The sequence below is a fragment of the Cololabis saira genome, chromosome 9 (assembly GCF_033807715.1).
Source record: "Cololabis saira isolate AMF1-May2022 chromosome 9, fColSai1.1, whole genome shotgun sequence".
NCBI lineage: Eukaryota > Metazoa > Chordata > Actinopteri > Beloniformes > Belonidae > Cololabis > Cololabis saira.
The window spans coordinates 38,992,317-39,012,534 of NC_084595.1; the positions used below are offsets into that span (position 1 = coordinate 38,992,317).

The 20,218-nt window shown below is 40.1% G+C and overlaps 1 protein-coding gene across 1 annotated transcript; it reads left to right on the forward strand.

Moving 5' to 3' along the window:
- The first annotated feature begins 597 nt into the window (after positions 1 to 597).
- On the forward strand, positions 598 to 19,615 carry mccc2 (methylcrotonyl-CoA carboxylase subunit 2). Its single transcript, XM_061729556.1, has 17 exons — positions 598 to 800; positions 3,882 to 3,948; positions 4,390 to 4,474; positions 4,642 to 4,743; positions 4,912 to 5,039; positions 5,354 to 5,466; positions 7,601 to 7,714; positions 8,499 to 8,563; positions 10,173 to 10,272; positions 10,358 to 10,453; positions 11,209 to 11,281; positions 11,391 to 11,467; positions 13,665 to 13,731; positions 13,979 to 14,135; positions 15,791 to 15,905; positions 17,408 to 17,493; positions 19,198 to 19,615. Exons 1-17 carry the CDS (start codon positions 669 to 671, stop codon positions 19,313 to 19,315), a joined length of 1,695 nt encoding a protein of 564 aa, XP_061585540.1. The 5' UTR covers positions 598 to 668; the 3' UTR covers positions 19,316 to 19,615.
- Positions 19,616 to 20,218: the final 603 nt, after the last annotated feature.

A 20,218-nucleotide genomic window follows, 5' to 3' on the forward strand; every position in this document is an offset into this window, starting at 1 on the left:
TCAACACTGTAGGGGCCTCCCACCAAGAGGAAAATATACCAAATGTTGCACATTTCCTGAAGTAAACCTGCCAGAATGCATGAAAAAGGAGGGATGCTTAAGAATAAACTACCACAGATTATTATTTCTCCTTTAAATGAATGTAATCTGCAGTCAAGATTTCACTTACCTTCTGATTTATTTCTCGCCATTGTGTAAAAGCATTAATTTCTGCTCAAAATCTCATGTTAAGGTTCTGAAAATGACCTTTTGACCATATAAAAATATTTTAGTGTGGATGGAAAACAAAAATTAGTCTTTTACACAAATGCAGCCACGTCTCCATAAATTCAGAGGACATTGTGCCTAGAGACGTCATAACCATTAACTATCCCAACTATAATCTTTATGTTAATCTTTGCCTAAAGCCTTTTCCTTAGCCAACTCTAAAACTAATCACACCTCTTCACACTAAAATGTCACTGGAACTTGTCCCTGTGAAGGGGGAGACGAGAAAATTGCATTTTGTTCCCCGAATTAAAACTCCCCTGAGCTTTCGCCAGTTCTGTCCGTGACCAGCAGGTGGCGACGTGGAGCCGCGTCTCTTCTACCAGCAACCACAGAAGAAGAAACCGCTGGGTCAGCTGGAGATCTAAAAGCTGCACATTTGAGGTTTAGGTCGCATTAAAATGCTCCTACGGTCAGCCAGACCGTGGCTACTCCGATGCAGGAGTTTCTCGTTGGCCAGCAGCAGACCTTACCACGCTGACAGCGTCGCTCGTCTGGGCGCGCAGCCCGATAAACTGTCCTCGGAGTACCAGGTAGGGGAGCGCGCTGCTAACAGGTGCTAGCCGCCGATGCTAATGTCAATGTTGAACCAGGTGGTCGATCCTCCCCCTCCACAATCACCTGGACACCTCACACAGGTCCACTCTCTGCTCCAGTCAGGCCCATCAAGCACGGAGGAAAACTCACTACTTTAGCCAGTGAGACACAGCGAAACTACTGTTGGAGGTCACTAGGGTTGCACCTTTCAGGAATAGAAATAAAGGACGCCCTGATTTTAGCAGCGCAGGAGCCAAAAAAAAAGCCCCAAAACTTTTAAACTGCATAAAAATTTGTTTATTTTATATGAAAAAACAAAATGCTTTGATTTAAAGTTTAAAGTGCTTTAATTGCATTGAACTTTCATGACTGTACAGACAGACAACCATACTAGCAACTGAAATAGTCTCCTATGACAGTGGTTCTCAACTCCGGTCCTCGGGACCCCCTGTCCTGCATGTCTTAGATGTTTCCCTGCATCAACACACCTGATTCTAATTAACAGTCGTCACCAGCTTGTCATCAAAGTCTGGACAGTTCTGTTGATGACACAGCTCCTTGTATCACGGTGTGCTGAAGCAGGGAAACATCTAAGACATGCAGGGCAGGGGGTCCCGAGGACCGGAGTTGAGAACCACTGTCCTATGATATGTATGTCCACATCAGCCAAGATGTATAATATAGCCTACAGGTGAAGAATATGGTGCAAAAGTTAATTTATTTCAATAATTCAACTTAAAAGGTGAAACTAATATATTACCTAGTCTTATTACAGGCAAAGCAAGATTTATTAAACCTTTATTTGTTATAATTTAGATGATGGAATTGTTTATTGATTTCATAAAATATTCTCTTATTTATTTTTTATTTGGGGTTTTCATAAACTGTGAGCCAAAATCATAACAAAAAAAGGCTTGAAATATCTCACTTTGAATGTAGTGGGAAATAATATATTTGTTTAACCTTTAGTTAAATTTACTACGAATCACGTTTTGCAATATATTCAAATTTTCCGACCTTCACCTGTATATTATTTCATCAATAAATAAGAGCATAACATATGTCCGTATTGGTTCAATACGGAACACAACTTGGAACACTCGGAACACAAGCCTGAGTCCTCCCCGCTGTCTGACACACACACACACACACACACACACACACACACACACACACACACACACACACACACATATACACACATATATATATAAAAACAACATATAAAGATCTGGGCACATAGCACAGCAGGTCCTGTTGTCCCGCCACAAAGATTTTTCTGGCCTTAATGTTTCCTATGTTTTATTTTGTTCATTATTGTTAAATTTAGTGTTGATGTGTGTGTGACAGACGTGTGTATGGGGCTTTAATGAAAATACAGGACACATCGCGTCCCGTATTAGTTCAATACGGGACGCAACATTTTTTTCTCAAATAAATGACAATTCTGTATTTTATGGGACGATTGGCAACCGTAGAGGTCACCCATACCTGTCAAGTTTAGGATTTAAAAATAGAAATGTTCCTGTCCCACCAGCCCAACCGAGGTCCAGTATCTGACATTTTAAGACATATAATATAATATAACTACCTGTTAACAACTTACAAACTACAATTATGTGCTCAGGCCGACCTTTTTTCACACTGAAATACTGTGGACATTATTAATATGTGTGTAATTCCTATGAGCCTAAATGAAAACATAAGAAGAATTAAAGCACATATATTTATTTTAAATATGTTCAGTTTATATTGTTTTTCTTCAAGTGAAACAAGTTTCTGAGCCTCCCGCTGTTATATCTTTGGAAAGTAAAATCGGTTTCCAAATTTTAGAGATATTTACATGAAGTCTTCGCTTTTTTAGCAGAAATGCCTCCTCTCTCGTCACATCCATCTCTGATTTGTTCCGAGTTTGCTTCCCTTGTCGCCACTAACCTCCCGAGAACTGTCACCGAGGCTACAGCAGGTGGCAGTTCTCGCGAGGTTAGTGACAATTCAGTTTGGAGAGGCACAATAATGCTTTTTAAAAATTATTACATTATAAAATTGGAAATTTACGTGAAAATACTAATACGGGAGGACAGCGGGAAAGAGGGGTAAAATACGGTAGTTTCCTGGCCAAAACGGGAGACTTGACAGGTCTGGACCCCAAAAGAATCAGAATCTGGATCAGTCTGGTCAAGTCAGGTCAAACAAGACAGGGAATTTGACTCCGGTTATTTTCGCTCACTGTACAGTAAATAGACAAATGACAGCTCTTATTAACATATATACAGTTTAAAAAAAAAAAAGTGAAAGGTGCAGCAGTATGAGGTAGATATGGTTATTGACAGGTGCATTGTTACAGCAGATGATTGTGGTTATTATTATTATTGCACAGTGATTGATTACTCTGAGTGATGAGAGTTCATCAGAGCAACAGCTTGGTGGAAGAAACTGTCTCTGAGTCTGGAGGTTTTAGTGTACAGAGCTCTGTAGCGCCGTCCAGAGGGGACGAGTTCAAACAGACTGTGTCCTGGGTGTGAGGGGTCTGCAGAGATAATACCTGCCCGTTTCCTGGTCCTGGACCGGTACGGGTCCTGGATAGATGGGAGGTTAGTCCCAATAACCTCCCATCTATCCAGGACCTGTACCGGTCTAAGGTTTTAGCATCAATACCTAGTTATTTCTTTCTTCTGGGACAATGTAAGGGCCGTAATCACATGTAAAAACAATATTGCAAAAAATAGTATTAAATAGTAAAAAAGTATTTTTTTTAAATGCACATACTGGGCAATATACACTTTGAACTATATTCAAAGGTTACCCTTGAAAATGAAAATAAGTCAGATCTGTTTATCACTGTAAGAGATTTGAAGTTTTAAATACAGTAAAAAACCATGTCACATCCGTGTTACTTTGTTCTGGACTCCTCAACCAGTGTTGTATCTCATTCATGTAATACCGAAACTGTCACTAGATGGCGCTGCAGCCTCGTTGTTTTGTAGAAAGATGTTGGGAATATACTTGATCATATCTATCAAATAATTGTCTGTTGTTGTACTTGTAACAATGACCCCTTTTATTTTTTTGTTCAGGAAAATTATGATCGGATGAAAGTTCTAGTTGATGAATTAAAAAGCAGAACAGAGAAGATTAAACTGGGTAAGTTTGAGCACCCGAGAGATGACATGACGCACTACACTGAAGATAAAACCATAAAACCACCACTTTGTGTCCTCATTTCAGTTAAATATATTTATGTCTGAGTGGTGGCAATCTGGAAACAAACATTTTCTTAATTTTAGCTTGATTTCTGTCTATTCTGGTAAAGCTATTCAAGACTCACTGATAAATGATTTGTGTTTTGAATCTCTCCCAGGTGAACCCACCAACATGCCTTAATAAATTACCATTGGTAATAATTAATTTTGATAAATAGTATCAGCAGCCCTTCACTTTCTGTAAAAATATTGTTAGTCACTTCTGAATCAGATATTACTCATTTTGATGCTTCGATGCATGCTCGTTGAAAACCAAGATTCAGCTGCCCAACATATCACTAAATTCTTTCCCTTTTTTCTGCAATTTTATCAATAATCCAAGGTGGGGGAGAAAAAGCCAGAAAGCTTCATACTTCTCGTGGGAAACTCCTACCAAGAGAGCGTATAGACAGACTGCTGGATCCAGGGTATTACATCCACTTCCATTTCTGAATTGGACAGTGCCGAAGTTCACGGCCGAGTCATCCTTATTGGACGCTTAATGTCCCGACACAAACCATTTATATTGAGAACAAGAAAAGGAGAAGAGTGTTGTCATATTCTAAAAAGATGTATATTTCTTTTGGACTTGCAGGACTCCTTTTTTGGAATTTTCCCAGTTTGCAGCATACGAGCTGTATGGAAAAGAGGATGTCCCAGCGGGCGGTATCCTCGCTGGAATTGGCAGGGTTTCTGGGTAAGTTATGAATATTTATGATATTTAACAGGTCATTCGCCTCACTAAGATCAGGGACAAATATTAACTTTAATATTTAAAGATGTTTAAGTTAATTTGAAGTTTAGATTTAAAATAACAGTCGTGAATTTGCCTCGCTTAACCCATCTTTGTTTTGTCTTCTTTCAGGGTGGAATGTGTTGTTGTTGCAAATGACGCTACCGTCAAAGGAGGGACTTACTACCCCATAACCGTGAAGAAACACCTTCGTGCACAAGAAATAGCCCAGCAGAACCACTTGCCATGCATTTACTTAGGTGAATATTTCTATATTTGTACAGATTGGGAAAAATAACAAAGATATACCTACAGAAGGGTGTAAATGTAAACAGACTCCTGCATTATGAAAAGAATGTACTAAATGACATTTTTAAAACTAGCATCCTGTATTTGAAGTGACATTTTATTTATGTTAGCCATGTTTTCTTTCTCAAGGCTTTGGGACATAGCAGAAGGACGAGGTTGCTGGATGCAGTTTGTTAGGAAGAGTTATTGTCGTATACACCCAGAAACCAGGTGCTGATTAAAACCAACAAGCTTTTACATGTGCTGATGGTTTGATTTCCTTCAGTGGACTCTGGAGGAGCCAATCTACCCAGACAGGCCGACGTCTTCCCGGACAGAGATCACTTTGGACGCATTTTCTTCAACCAGGCCAGGCTGTCTTCAGAGGGAATAGCACAGGTAATGATTCCGTGTGGTTGAAAACATTGTATGCCACATGTTGAATATATGACATGTAGAACTACAGCAAATAATTTAATTAGTCGACAAAAAATAATGGCAGAATTGGTTTCCATCGACTTTAGTAATCGATTATTAGTAGGTTACATCATCACATGTCTGTTTCATGTTGTTGACTGGAATTTAAAAAATACTTCTTAAAAGAAGTTCATGTTTCTTTGAATGACACCAGTCAATATAACGGCTATAAAAAGTTTAAAAATGCAGATTTTTTTACCAAAAAATAGTCACACGAGTGGAAAATCGGTTCAAAACGAGCCGACAATCGCACAGTGTCTGCCCAGCTTTACTGTAATGTCGAGTGTATCGTACAGTACTCCATCGCAATACGCTGGTTTTCTACTTTCAGAAGCCGCTTACATTTTTGATTTGCATCAACCATTTAAGAGTACCTAGTGAGAAGCTAACATTACAAGTGTGTGACCATATATGTAACTGTATATGTGCGTGTGACGCCTGTGAATCAAGTCCTGGTGGCGCCCTAAACACTCAAATACGCACGCAAAGCTTTATTTCTCTGCTTTACGGCCTTTTCCATTTGGCTGTGTCCTTTGTGGGTCGGCACAGCGAATCAACCGCTTTCATCTAACCCTATCCTCTGCATCCTCTTCTCTCATACAAATGTCATGTCCTTGTTCTCTTCCGGTAGTTTTAGATGTCTTAAAAAGTCCAATGAGTTATGCTTATAGGAAGTACTAACTTTGTTTAGTTTTTATTGTCTCATGAGCAGCAAAGTTTGTTCATCACACAAGTTAAAGAAATCACATATTTTTACCTGAAGAAATCATTTTCAGAGTCTTCTTGTTAGTTGGGACATGCTTTAAACAATCTTAGGCTAGTTTTTAAACCCAATAGCTTAATTGATCGATCAATCGACTATAATAGTCGTTAGTCGCGGCCTCAATGACATGCGTGTTTTAAGAAGCTCCTGGTCTTTTCGCTAAACCTGTTTTTATCCTTGAGGTAGTACATTAACTGTTAAGTTGTTTCTTTTCTTAGTTTATAGTTCTTTATATTGGAAAGTGCTGCCTGAAGAATTTATATCTGAGAGCAGAAAGCGTCAATATGAATACTGTGCACTCTTTCATTCATATTTTAATTGCCTGAAGGTAGCTAAAATCCATCTCACTCTACTTTTGAAGAAAAGCTGTCCTAATTTCTAAAAACAAGACAAAAACAAGGCCATTTGTTTTGTCTAATAACTGCAGTTGTGCAGTTTTGCAAAGGTTTTGAATTCTTTAGAGATAAAGAGCTGAATATGTTCTTTGCCAAACTGTTCATTAATCATACAAACACCATCTCCCCAGTGAAGGAGCATATTAATTAATGACTTTTAGTTTGTGGTATCTTTTTATTTTTCTAAATACCTTTTTTCCCCTCCTTGCCAAATGAATTCTCTGAATGCACCTCAAGGTTCTTGTGTTCAATAGAAAAATCCAACTCTTTAGAAAAGCTGTTTCCTTGTCCTAAATGTTTGTTCAAAGATCTTTGCATTTTCTAACACTTATTGTGTTTTGTTTTGTTTTTTGAACTGATGTTGCGATGTAAAATATTTGTTGATGGCAATTCTTAAAGTTTCCCTCCTTCTAAAAGTATTATCTCTCCATCATAAAGTTTAAAACACAGAAGACATTTTCAAATATTGCTGCACAGAGAACAGGCCTTCACAGAATTCCAAAATGTGTTTTGCTGTAGCAAATTAAGTTTTTATTTTACAGACTGATGTATATTGAGGGTTATGAAAGTCGGAAGTGAAATGAGTCTTGGAGAAGGCAGCCCTCATCCAGTGGCAGTTTGAAACTTTTAGTGCCTGTAGTCTGACAGTTTTAGTGACTACTAACTTTAAAATTTAAAAATGAATGATACAACTCAAGTTTCTTAGGGATTTTTGTGTTGCAGATGACATCTTACTCTCTTCTCCATGAGAAACTATTCTACATGCAAACTTTTATTCAAAGAAAACTACTTGACATGCCTTTAAATGAAGTTGCAGGTGGATTTTTCTTTCTGCGCAGTTCTGTGCTTATATTTAACTGGTCTTTTTTTTTTTCTTTTCCCCCTCTCACTCTTCCAGATTGCTGTGGTGATGGGCTCCTGCACTGCTGGAGGAGCATACGTCCCGGCCATGGCAGATGAAAGCATTATTGTGCGGAAGCAAGGAACCATCTTTCTGGGAGGACCTCCTCTGGTTTGCACCTATTTCATTTTTGCATGACAATATGGTAGTCAGATGAATCATATATAATGTAACAGTCAAAGTATTTCAATTTAAACATCAGGCTTGACTTTATTTTTGAATTTAAAGATATATTACATTTTGGCTCTTGACGTCTGACCTAGTGCCGTAAAGTGATATGGGAGAGACGATCAGGAGTCCAAACTTAGGCTGATTTTGCAAAAAGTAGGGACAGATGATGTAAGTAATTGAATGATCTCCCAATTGAAACTGATAGTTAAACCTGAAATAAATGATTTTGTGCTCCTTTAAGTATTTGTTGTCTTATCTGCAACAGACATCAATCACAGTGCACTAAGTATGGAGAATGGAACCAGAAGAGCACATTTCTCACCACAAAAATATATGAAATGACAGAAATTTCAACACAGTTCCAGTTAATCTTATTTTTATATTGTCATTAAATATTTACACAGCCAGGGATGCAAACATCTAAATTATAAGGCTGGTAAAAAATAAATAAACCACTTTTCTTTGTGACCCCATCCTGATTAGTTGTTGACTTGGCTTCCTCCTCATCAAATCATTGTTTTTAGTTCTCCATCTTTGAGACCACGCTGACAGCTGCCTTATTGTAGGTAAGACATAAGTGTTGACTCTTAAGTACATCACGAAACCCCGGTAGAATAAAGGACCATCCCAATAAGAAATAGCTGCAGGGTAGTGAAGGAAAGTGCTGCAGAGCTACGGTTGTAATTCCATTTCGCTGAGATTCTCCCGGTTTCTATCTTAATAGGTGAAAGCTGCCACTGGGGAGGAAGTTTCTGCAGAGGATCTCGGTGGTGCTGATTTACACTGCAAGTATGAAAACAGAGGTTTTGAGAATGTCTTTGAAATAACCATGAGATAAAGAACAACTCTTCATCAGGTTTAAACTTACTTCTTCTATAATAATTAAAAGGGTAATTAGCAGCCAGGTACCGTTGATCAAATGGATTTGATTAATTGATTTTTATGTAATGAAGTTTAGTCCACGCAGAGCGACCCCTTCCCCCTCGAGCAGGAGGGATTTGCCAGATTCAGCCCACCCTCTAAAGGAAGTTAAGGACTGCTAATGCCCATATTTAAAAAAGGAAGGGTTTTCTTTTGCTTGCTAGGGCTTTTAGATTTAGACTTATTTCCAAAGGGAGATATTTCTATTTTGAGTCACAAAAGCAGTGATAAAAAATTAGCGAGAAAAATGTAAGAAAGCATTCAGCTATACTTTTATTGGCCTGATGCCGTGCTTTGCTGCTGTTTCTCTTTACGGCAAACATTCTCTACCTGTGTTTTCCTTTTTTTGCATTTACCACATATCACTTTTTTTCATGGGAATATATCGTAAAGTAACAAAAGCTGTTTGTGAATCAGTGATGAAATCATCAAATTGCTCGCACAGTTGCAGGTCACATGTTCAATGTCACCTTCTAGACCAGATTATTTATATATATATATATACACATATATATATATATATATATATATATATATATATATGCACGCACACACATACTTAAAATACTAAAAATAAATCAACAGCACTCTCATGTCTCATCTGTTGTTACAGCTACAGGAGACAAACCCAAATGGTCCACCTCACCTGGCCTAGCTTGCATCTTCTTGTATTCTTGTCCCCCGTGCACCTGAGCTATCACTTAATGCCAAAAATACCACACAGCCTGTCTTTTGCATTGCACCCAACATCGACAGTGATTCGCTGCTTTTATACAACACAGAGGAAAAAAGTAAAATGCTTGGCTGCGGGGGCTGCAAGCCCGGGTGGCCAGGACTCGTGAGACCTGTGCTTTCAAGTTGATGTCAGCCAGATCTGTTTATATATATTCTACCACAGCGGGGGCCTTTAGGATTGCACACAGAGTAAGAGAAAGTATGTCAGGAATGCTTACCAGGACAGAAGTTTATCTGCTGAGATGTCCGCAGCTTTTTCTATGCATTCTTTTTCCATTGCAAACCACTTCCTGTGCTGGCTGACACTCTAACACTGAAATATAAGACCTGGTATTCATAGCTTACAGTGGCTCATATCAGTAGTTTACACTTGTTCATATTCGGGTGGTTGTGGCTCAGAAGGTGGAGCAGTCATCTGCTGTTGGATTATCAGTGGTTCAGTTCTTGTTGAAGTGCCCTTGGGCAGGATTCTGAACCTCACGTTCCCCCACATGTACTCACCGGAGTGTGATTTGGACTGCTTTGCTATTTACTAAGAGGGTTGTATAAATGTGTGTGGATGGGTGAATGTGGCTTGAAGCGTAAAAGTGCTTTCAGCGGCCAACAAGACCAGAGAAGTGCTATATAAATGCAGTCCATCTATTGTTTACTTTCTTATTAATGGTTTATGTGCTGTAGTTTTGGGTTTTTTTTTGTCTTCACAATGATTGATTTTTTATTTTTATTTTTTTCCTTTCTACAGAAAATCTGGCGTGACAGACCACTACGCTTTGGACGATAACCACGCTCTTCATTTAGCGAGAAAGGCAGTGCGAAGCCTGAACTACAGGAAAAATGTTGAGGTCGGCCTACTGATGACGATACTTCACTCTCACATTCAAGCATTTGTGTCTGCGCTTTCAAACTCTGGGTTCTCGTGTTTTACAGGTTACTATAGAACCCACTGAGGCTCCCCTCTATCCTGCTGATGAGCTCTACGGCATAGTCGGAGATAACTTGAAACGCAATTTTGATGTCAGAGAGGTATTTGTCCATTTACTTGCACAATGTATGTATGGAGTTTTAGGCTAGGCCTTTTTATGAAGCAATGCGCTTCTGTAAATGATTTGAACATGTGATGTTTGTCAGGCTTCTGCATGACACTAAACGATGATTAGCTGATAATTGTTCTTTAGCCCCACTTAAAAGGGTGAGAAAGTGATAATTTGCCAAAATTAAATGTGAAATGTGCGTCAAGCAGCGAAGTGCCATAATTGATTGCTTAGGTGATTGCAGATATAATTGTTGTTAGAACATAGACTCCCATCTACCACAGTTTTATGCCTAGGATTTACGGCTGGGCCACACATGCAGCTATTACAGATTCAGAGTGGATTTTAAGCATTGTTTGGATGTCGGGTCCTTGTACCGGGCTCTGAGTCGATAATGGCTGGCTGGCATCAAGCACTTTGTTTTTCTTTTCTCAAGCTGTGCCTCAGCGTTTGATTCGTGATGTTAACTCCAAAGCAAGAATTACTGTTAACTCGAGAGAAGCCGTGTCTTTAGTGTAGAACAGTATTGGCAGTTTCAGGATGAACCAACTCCACCCTCTTTGGAGGAGTTTTCTTTTCCCCTCCATGTGTAATTTCTTATTCGATACAGCTTCCCCTTATGAGCCCCTAGATACGGTCACATAAGTAAAAGCCAGAGTTGCACAAGCAGACTCTCTTTCCTGCCATCAGGCCTGTTTGCCATCGCATGTCAGGCTTTTATAACTCTGCATATTCATTGTGTTTCAGGTTATCGCCAGAATTGTGGACGGCAGTAAATTCGATGAGTTCAAGGCATTTTATGGAGACACGCTTGTTACAGGTATATGGTTATATTATATTGTTTTTAATTTCTTCGCCATAAAGAATTATAAACTTTTGATTTTTGGTCTGTTTTTGTTTTTTTAATTTTCACATTTGTGCCTGTACAGGGTTTTCGAGAATATTTGGCTACCCTGTTGGAATCATTGGCAACAACGGAGTCCTGTTTTCAGAGTCTGCAAAAAAGGTATTTGTCCAAAAATTAATTGCTGGCTATAAAGGAGTGTTTAAAAAAAAAAAATAAAAAATTAATATCCTACTTTGTCAACACCTGTGCTGTATAAAAATGTAAGCTCCAAGATCACATTGAAGAGAAAGTTTTGTAATAGTTATCCATCCATCATTTTTGGCTTATCTGGGTTGGGTTGAGAGGGCAGCGGCCTGTCCAGAGAGGACAGACCAAACTCTCACCAGCTCTCCTGTGACGACCCCAAAGTGTTGCAAGGCCAGCCAAGAAATATAACCTCCCCAGTGTGTCCAAGGTCGTATCCTGGTGTGACGTGCCCAACACACCTCAGGGAGGTGACCAGCAAGCATCCTAACCAGGTGCCTGAACCAGCTCAGTTGACTCCTCTTGCTCTCAAAAGTGTGGAGAAAACTGATTCCAGTCACCTGGTTGCAATGTCATTCTTGCAGTCACTACCCACAATTCATGACCACAGATGAAGATGGGAGCAAAGATAGTCGCCACCACTGCAGACGCAGCAACAATCCACTCGTCAATCTCGCACTTTATTTGATCATTCACTCGTGAACACGACCCTGAGGTAGTTGAGCTCCTCCTGTTGAGACGGTACCTCACTCCATTAAGGGCATTTCACCCCTTTTTTTCTTTTAACTGAGCACCCCCGTCTCAGATCCGGAGGTGTTGATTGTCGTTGCCGCTGCGTCACGCTGAAGCAGCTGAAGGTTCCCACCCGATGACGGCGAAAAAAACCACATTATCTGCAAGAAGCGAAGATGAAATCCTGGCAACGCTGCATCAGACAGCCTCCTCCCTTTGGCTGCACTTATAAATTGTGTATCGTTAAATGTTAGGAACAGGATCAGTGATGAAGGGAAGGTCTGGCAGAGTCCCACTCCCACAGGGGCCAATCTGACTTACCACCAGACCTCTTTTATAACTCTTGTTTTGTTTGTTAAGGCACTGAATAATAGTTATGTACCTCTCAAAAGGTCAAAGACTTAGAACACAACACTAAAGCTGTTCAGATGGGTATCACAGAGAATAGCTGCTCTCAACATTAAATATCACATTTTCTCCCTCGTGGCAGCTTTAGTCTTGATGGATAATTTGTTCTGACCCTTCACAGACGGGACACGATTTCTCAAATGCTTGTCCCCATCAACTCATAAGTACTCTGATTAATGGGATTTTAATAACATAGCATTTGGAAACCACGGACAAGGAACAATCATCATTTTTATTCTATGTAATTCAATTAATTTGCAAGGCAATTTGCTGTAAGTAGAGCTGAACTTTACACAGGCATGGAGAAGATAAAGAGCTGAATTTGTGATTATAGACTTAATTCATTTTTCCAAACACGTTCTGAATTAGATTAAAAGCTTAACTTTGCAAAAATAAGATTTTTTTCATTCATTATTTTCTGGTAAAGTCTCCTCTTAACGGCGTTGGAGTTAGCTATCTCATCGGTGCAATTAGTGTCAAAATGGATTGGCGGTGCGTCATAGACAAACAGCTGTGGGAGAGACGCGCTGAAGGAGGATAGTCAAGAAAAATCAACAGAGCGCCCTCGTTTAAAGATCCTTTTATGAAATGCTGTCATCAGATAAGACGAGCCCGAGCTTCTATTTTATCAGTGGTTTAAAAGCTTTTCTCGAGGTGGTCAAAGGAGGAATAAGAAAGAAAAGCTCTCTTTTGTGCATGTATTTTTGGCAAACCAATGGAGAGATTATTCTTCAGCACGTAACAGTTCCTTATAGTTATCTGTCTCATACACTGATGCAAGAGTGTCTGCTTCATTGAAATGCAACTTAGAGAAGTAACTGCAAAAAGAGAAAGGAGAAAAACCACCTGTACTACATGTGTAGTACATGGTGTAAGATCTTCTTTGCCTTTTTCCCTGCTTGATATTTTCTATTGAAGCTCTGTTTCTTTTGTTTGTTTGGTTTTTATCTTCAAATTAAAATCCTGAAGCTAGTAAACTGTTTAAATGATGTCTGGACTGGTCTTCCCTCAGAGGGAGATGTTTTAACAAGTAAACATACTAATGTAGCTGTTTAGTGCACAAATACATTCTTTCTGTTTATTCAGAGTCAAATAAATAATAGTCATGTTATGTGTTTTAAAGTACCGATAGTACTTGGCCTTCGGTGTAGGGAATGTGCAGCATGTTCTAAATATTTGATTTTGTTTTCAGGGAACGCATTTCATTGAATTATGCTGTCAGCGAAACATTTCACTTCTTTTCCTTCAAAACATTACAGGTTGGTGTGAATTTGTCTACATCTTTGGGATTATTGATATCTTACATGCCATTCTGTTGAGCCCTTTATTCAACTGCTTCCTCTAAATAGAGATGTAATCAGAGGAAGAGGGACGATATCACAGTTTAAAGCATAACGTATCACATGGCACGATGTATAAATCCATCTGTTAAGACAACGGCAGCACGCAGACTCGCAAAGGCAATGTAATTATTTTTCTATCTCCATTTCTCCATCTTCATTTCAGGCTTCATGGTGGGAAGAGAATATGAAGCAGGGGGGATTGCCAAGGATGGAGCCAAGATGGTGACCGCTGTTGCTTGTGCCAACGTCCCCAAGATTACCGTCATTATCGGAGGCTCCTACGGCGCAGGCAACTACGGCATGTGCGGAAGAGCGTACAGGTATGAACGCCGTCGCCTCTGGAGGGTTCACAGATTGTTGCCGTAGTAACAAAACAAGGAGGAAATGTTGTCTCGGTGTCAGTTTGGATGAATATGCAGCAGTTGCCTTTGAGTTGATTGTAAATTAAAACATAATTTCCAGAGAAATAGGGACATTTACTAAAATGCCACAAAAACCTATTGTGTTACTGTCTTTGTGGGCATCAAATTAAAAAAATTCAATTTTTGAAGTACAATAACATTTTAGAAAAGACACCAAAACCATTTCAGTCCCTAGAAAAAGGGACAAATTAACAAACTAAATATTGAATTGTATTGGCAGGAAAGAAAACTGTCCACGTTTAATCTTTCCTATGTTAAAAAACTACTTTAAAACAGAAGAGAGTTGTTGTTTGTTTTGTTTGTTTAATTTGGCATTGCCGAACATTGGCTGGTTTATTATTAGGACCCGAGCACTGACAGTGCGAAGGCCCTATTGTATCTGTAGGAATTGTTTTTATTTTTCTCGTTTTTCTTCCGATGAAAGGACGACCGTTTTTTTCCCCCCCTAAACGTGCCCCAAAAGTCACCAAATTTTGCACCAAACAAGGCCTGGCGAAAAATTTGATATTCCATGGTTTGCATTAATGGGCGTGGCCTAATGGGTCAACAGCACCCCCTTGAAAACTTTGTGCCTCAAGCTCCACAATACGGTTTGACGTACATGCACGAAAATCAGTACACACCTGTATCATGTTGCAACTTAAAGAAAAGTCTCTTGGCGCCATGGCCGAAACCGAACAGGAAGTCGGCCATTTTGAATTAATCGTGTAATTTTGGCGCAATTTATGCCATTTCTTCGGCCTCTTCTTTGCCCGAACCGTAACGTGCACCCAGGTGTGTTATACATCAAAATGTGAGTCTCCACCCTGCGACAATGGGCATTACTTTTCTCAGTCAAAAGCGTTACCGTGGCGACGATAGATGGCAAAAAGTGCGCCCCCCCTCATCTGATTGGTCCATATTTGATAGTTCCTACTTTCTGCCATAACCTTTGAATGGTTTGACATAGAGAGTCGTGGGTGGTGTCATCGGACTTAGTTTTGAGTCCTGACCTTTATTGGTGAAAATTGCACGTGCGAGGGCCCGTTCATCACTGTTTGCAGCTTTAATTAGTTTTATTGTTTCATACTCTAACCTGATGATTTCTATAGAAATCATGAAGACAGCTAAAATATTTTTTTCTATGTGGCCACTGGTTTTTAACTTAAGCAACCCAGAAGTGATGCATGCATAAAAAGATAAATATGATTCAGAAATTGTTGTTCAGAACTATGAAGAACAAAGCATTCATCCTGAAATGATATCACTTTTCCTACTTCTCCCTCTGCATTATAAACAGGCTTCATACCTAACTTCATTCATAAATTCATCCATAACTTCATTCATATCTAACTTCCAGTAGTGGGCCTTGTCTTTAGCCCTGTTGCTTCACAGCATGAAGGTTCCTGGTTCGACTCCAGGGCAAGGCAAGAGTCTTTCTGTGCAGAGTTTGCATGTTCTCCCCGCACTCGCATAGGGATGACTTTCTTTTGTAGATTTCAGTTTTTAGTTGTGAACAATAACTCTGGCTCAACAAACACAAGAAAAAGCGTCTGTTGTGTTTTGTGTTGCAGCCCCCGGTTCCTCTACATGTGGCCAAATTCCAGGATCTCAGTGATGGGCGGCGAGCAGGCAGCGACAGTGCTGGCCACCATCACTAAAGATCAGAGGGCACGCGAGGGAAAGGAGGTAATGACTCACATCAATCAGCCCATCTGTGTTTCAAGAAATAACTTTGATTGATTTGCTGCCAAAAGCATAAACATAATGAAAGACTCTTTTCCTTTCATCCGAGGTTTGACATGGCAGGATAAAAGTATATCAGTGCTCGGTATTATCATGATGACTTATCCTCAGTGGTGCAGTCATCAAATGGATATAATTAAACCGTGTCAGGTTTGCTGTTAGTGATGAGTGTGTTCACCGTGAATGAAGGGATTCATAACGGCACATCAAGTAAGTGCCCATCTGCCAGATATTTTAGTGATGTCTCGGCATAAAAAGATTGAAGAACCTCAGTATCAGTCATTTTCTGAATGCATCACCTCTATTTTGCTAAGCACTTTCACCCAGAGATGACAGTATAAGGATGCACTCGGCCGTCTCCCACCATTTCTGCGACAGACTGATTTCCTCCTCTACGTAGAACTAGCAGCCGTCCCATTTTTCCCACTATGCCTCTGTAACTGCGGTAAAACATGTCACATCGTTCCTCCTCAGCAGAGTAGAGTAAAGGTGCTACAGGGCAGAACAAAGCGACTGTGTGAAGGAGCCAATGAAGGTTGTTGGGCTTAAAAGCAAACTTCAAGGCATTAACAACTCTAACACATTATATCGATCATCTCTGGAGTCACAATAAAGCAGCAGTTAGACTGAAACTTTGCAACAGGCATGCCATATTATTTCATATTATTACAGAAGATAAATGAACAGCTGGCACACACAACTTCACTACCATCAAACCGTCCTCCAGTGTTGATTTGTTCCTCCAGCTGGAACTTCTGTGCAACCGACACGATAGGCAATGGAAGCTGACGCAGTGCACATACACTGATGTTAACGAGAGTATTGATTGCCATCACTTTTATGTCTAAGCTAGATTATATCTTGATCATTCAGAAGGATGCATTTCCATGCAGAGCACCTTGGAAGTGCTTGACAAGCTTCAAAACTGTATGATTGGGTTGGGATGTCTGCTGTTTCCTCCTGTTGGCTCAAGCATTTACAGTGGCATCGTTGTATCTTTTAAAAAAAAAAAAAGTGTTGTTTTTACCAAGAATAAGGAGCAGATTCTTCACAAAGTAAAATTACAATATCTCAGTAATGTCTGGGAATATTTAAAAGACATTTGTTGGACCCATGTGAAGATTCTTGTCTTTTTATACGTGTATTTCATTGTAACTTTTCATTTAGAGAATGAAAAAAAGCTAGATGATTTACTTCCCATATGTGTGTGAAGTCGGACTGAAGCACTGAAACGCTTTAACATATATTCAGAGTGTTTCTCTCCCAACCCCCACCAGTATTAGCCCAGTATTTGCAAGTTGATGAAAATGGCCTTCATGACAAATGAAACGCCGGTGTGCTTTCAGCTTAACATTCCACTGCACCTCCGATAATTCAGACAGCCTTTGAAATGCCCCCGGCTCAGGTCCTTATTACCTGACTCTGTTTTCACAATTTATTCACAGTTCACAGCAGAACAAGAGGCTGCCATGAAGGAACCAATTGTTCGGCGATTTGAAGAGGAAGGTAGTCCGTACTACTCCAGTGCCAGGTGAGACTCCTTCACATCTAATGTTCAGCACCGGTGCATTGTATCTGTTTTTTAATTATTTTCTATTTTAATTTTTTAAGAAATCATAGCACTTTTACAGTGATGCTGAAAAAAACTACACAATTAGTCTTTGGATGGGGGGGGACTTTTCAGTTTTTCAATAATTTACGTAATCCTTCTTTTCAAGAACTGAAAAACCACAGACCAAACCCTGAAAGCAGGAGTGCTGGTCTTGCTTCTCGAGTATGTTTTGTCTCCATTATGTCATGCTGTTTTTATGCTTAATTGCTTTCCATTTAGCCCTGTCTGCTTTTATCAGTGTGTCCCTGAGCAATGCTCATATCAGACAGTGGAGTCATTGTAAAGATGATATCTTTGAAATCTGTGTATTTATAGCGCTTCTGCTCGGCAGTTTGAATGGTACAATTAGTGAATATCTGCAAGGGCTCTTTTATGCTCGTGTACCACTTAATAATATTACATTTGGGGTTTCCTGGAACCACTTTAGGTGCTTCAATATACTAAAAAAACATTATGTTGTCGTTATCTGTCTGACACTTTTTCATGGCGCCCTCTCAAAAAGAGCAGCCGTCTTTAATGCATCAGTCAGTCTGATTAAAAACCGCCACATATCGGTGCTGGAAACTCCAAACATAGATGTGACTGAAGCGACAGGCTGCTGACAAAACACCACAACAAGAACCGACTCCTGCAGAAGGTCCTGTGTTTTCATTCAGCAGCATCTTGACCATTTTCGTTCAGAGATGCTCTGTTTGCTTAGCCCGAGGGCAGCACAAGACTTGATTATTCGATGAGAACTGTTTTTGGAGTAGGATTTTCTTAATTTCAGCTTTCCTATTCAGATCATTTTCTTTTTTTTTAATGTTAACATATCCCATCCAAGCGCTCCTCCCAGCTCCAGCAGTGAACGGCCATGGATCAGTGGGTGTAGCAGCTTGATGACCGGCTTGTGGAGCAGCTTGTTGACTAGCTGGGAGGGCAGCTGATCCATCCCCAGTCTGTGTGTTGAAGCTTCCTTGTGCATGGCGTTAACCACCAACCCCTCATAAATCCTATCCTCATTGCTGTACGATTGTAGAAACTGCAGCATGTACTGCGCTGAGGGTTGCAGACAGTTGTTTTCCCTCACATGTTCTTTTTGTTTTTGTTTTTCTGGGTTCGTTGGCATGGCAGGAGGGTTGATAAGCAGGGCAGGCTGTCTGTCAAGTAGATGGAGCGCATATACAAACATGTTTGCCTTTGACAGTGTTTACTCTGTATAGAAGCGCTGTGTTTGTGTGTATATGTATTAATAAATGACAATTTAGGCAAGATTAATAAGTGCACACCATTTACTATTATCATTAACATCTGAATGAAAGATTTCAGTTGATGAAAGAGCCTATCTTTTGAGCAGTCAGTAGTCAATGCTGCAACAACAGAGTCTAACTAGGCAGTTTATTCTTCTGCTGCTGCTCTGACAGCATCAAAGAGCAGCTGCACCCACGCATCAGCCCTTTCCTCATGCTCACTGTACTTCTTGTGGTTTGTAACTTGGATAAGAAGCTGAGCGCTGCGTTGTAAGAAATAAGGACGATGTTCTCCCACCTGATGTTCCCTCCAGTGATCATTTTGCACGCAAATATATAGTCGTCATATGTGTGATGTGGCATTTACTGATGAAAAGCACTTTTTTTCTGGCAGACTGTGGGACGACGGCATCATCGACCCTGCCGACACCCGCCTGGTTCTGGGACTGAGCCTCAGCGCCGCTCTCAATGCACCAACAAAGAAGACGCACTTCGGGGTGTTCAGGATGTAGTTTGGACCTGGAACAAGCCTTGCGCTTCCCAAGCTTTGTTTGAGCTAGACTTTATAGTTTTATCTGTGACACTTCACTAGATTAGGAGGAGCCGGAAAAGAAAATCAGGAGAGGACTCGCACAGCGTGGGAGAACTGCAGGTGTGATCAGATGTGTCCGTGGGACATTTCCACTTTTAACTGTTAACTGTGCCTTAACCGTTACCGTTCAAGCGTAACTCTACTTATACAACTGTTTTTGTTTGATTTCAATTTCACAACGTACTGTAAATGAAGAATAATAAAAAAAGACATCATAAAACTGGTCTATTGTGTAATTTCGGACCTTCTGATAGTGAAATACATGTGAACGTGTCTATTCATTAGAGGGCACTGTTAAGCCAAAAATATACCCTAGCCTGGGTCAGAGACACTTGTGAATGTATTATTTTCTGTCTTTCTGAACTAAACTGCTGTTTTTATTCATATTTACTATCGTACAATTACTATTTTATAGCAGATGCTTCATACGATGTGGTGTCTTTTATTCTGCTTGTCAAAGCTGAAGCACAGAGGGAGAGTTTGTAATCATACCAATCATGTCTTCTCCTTCCCTCTTTCATGTTTTTGGCCAGTTTCTCAGGTTTCACCGCTTTTGCATAAAAATTGTAATTCTGACATGTTTGTGTGAGACAGCAGGTCTCGTTTTTACACCGTGGGACTCTGGAGAGGCCAGGCATTTGGTGCAGGAGTGGATTTGCATGTTTTTATGAAGCCAGCTGGTTTAAAGTGCTTAACTGGAAGCCCTTCATGCTCCTGCGTGAGTGACTGCGTGGCTGGTGTTCGGAGGCTGTGGAGAGGCTCACCTTATGGAGAGCAGAAATAACTCGTGGCATTATGCACCAGAGGATGTGTGCGTGTCTGC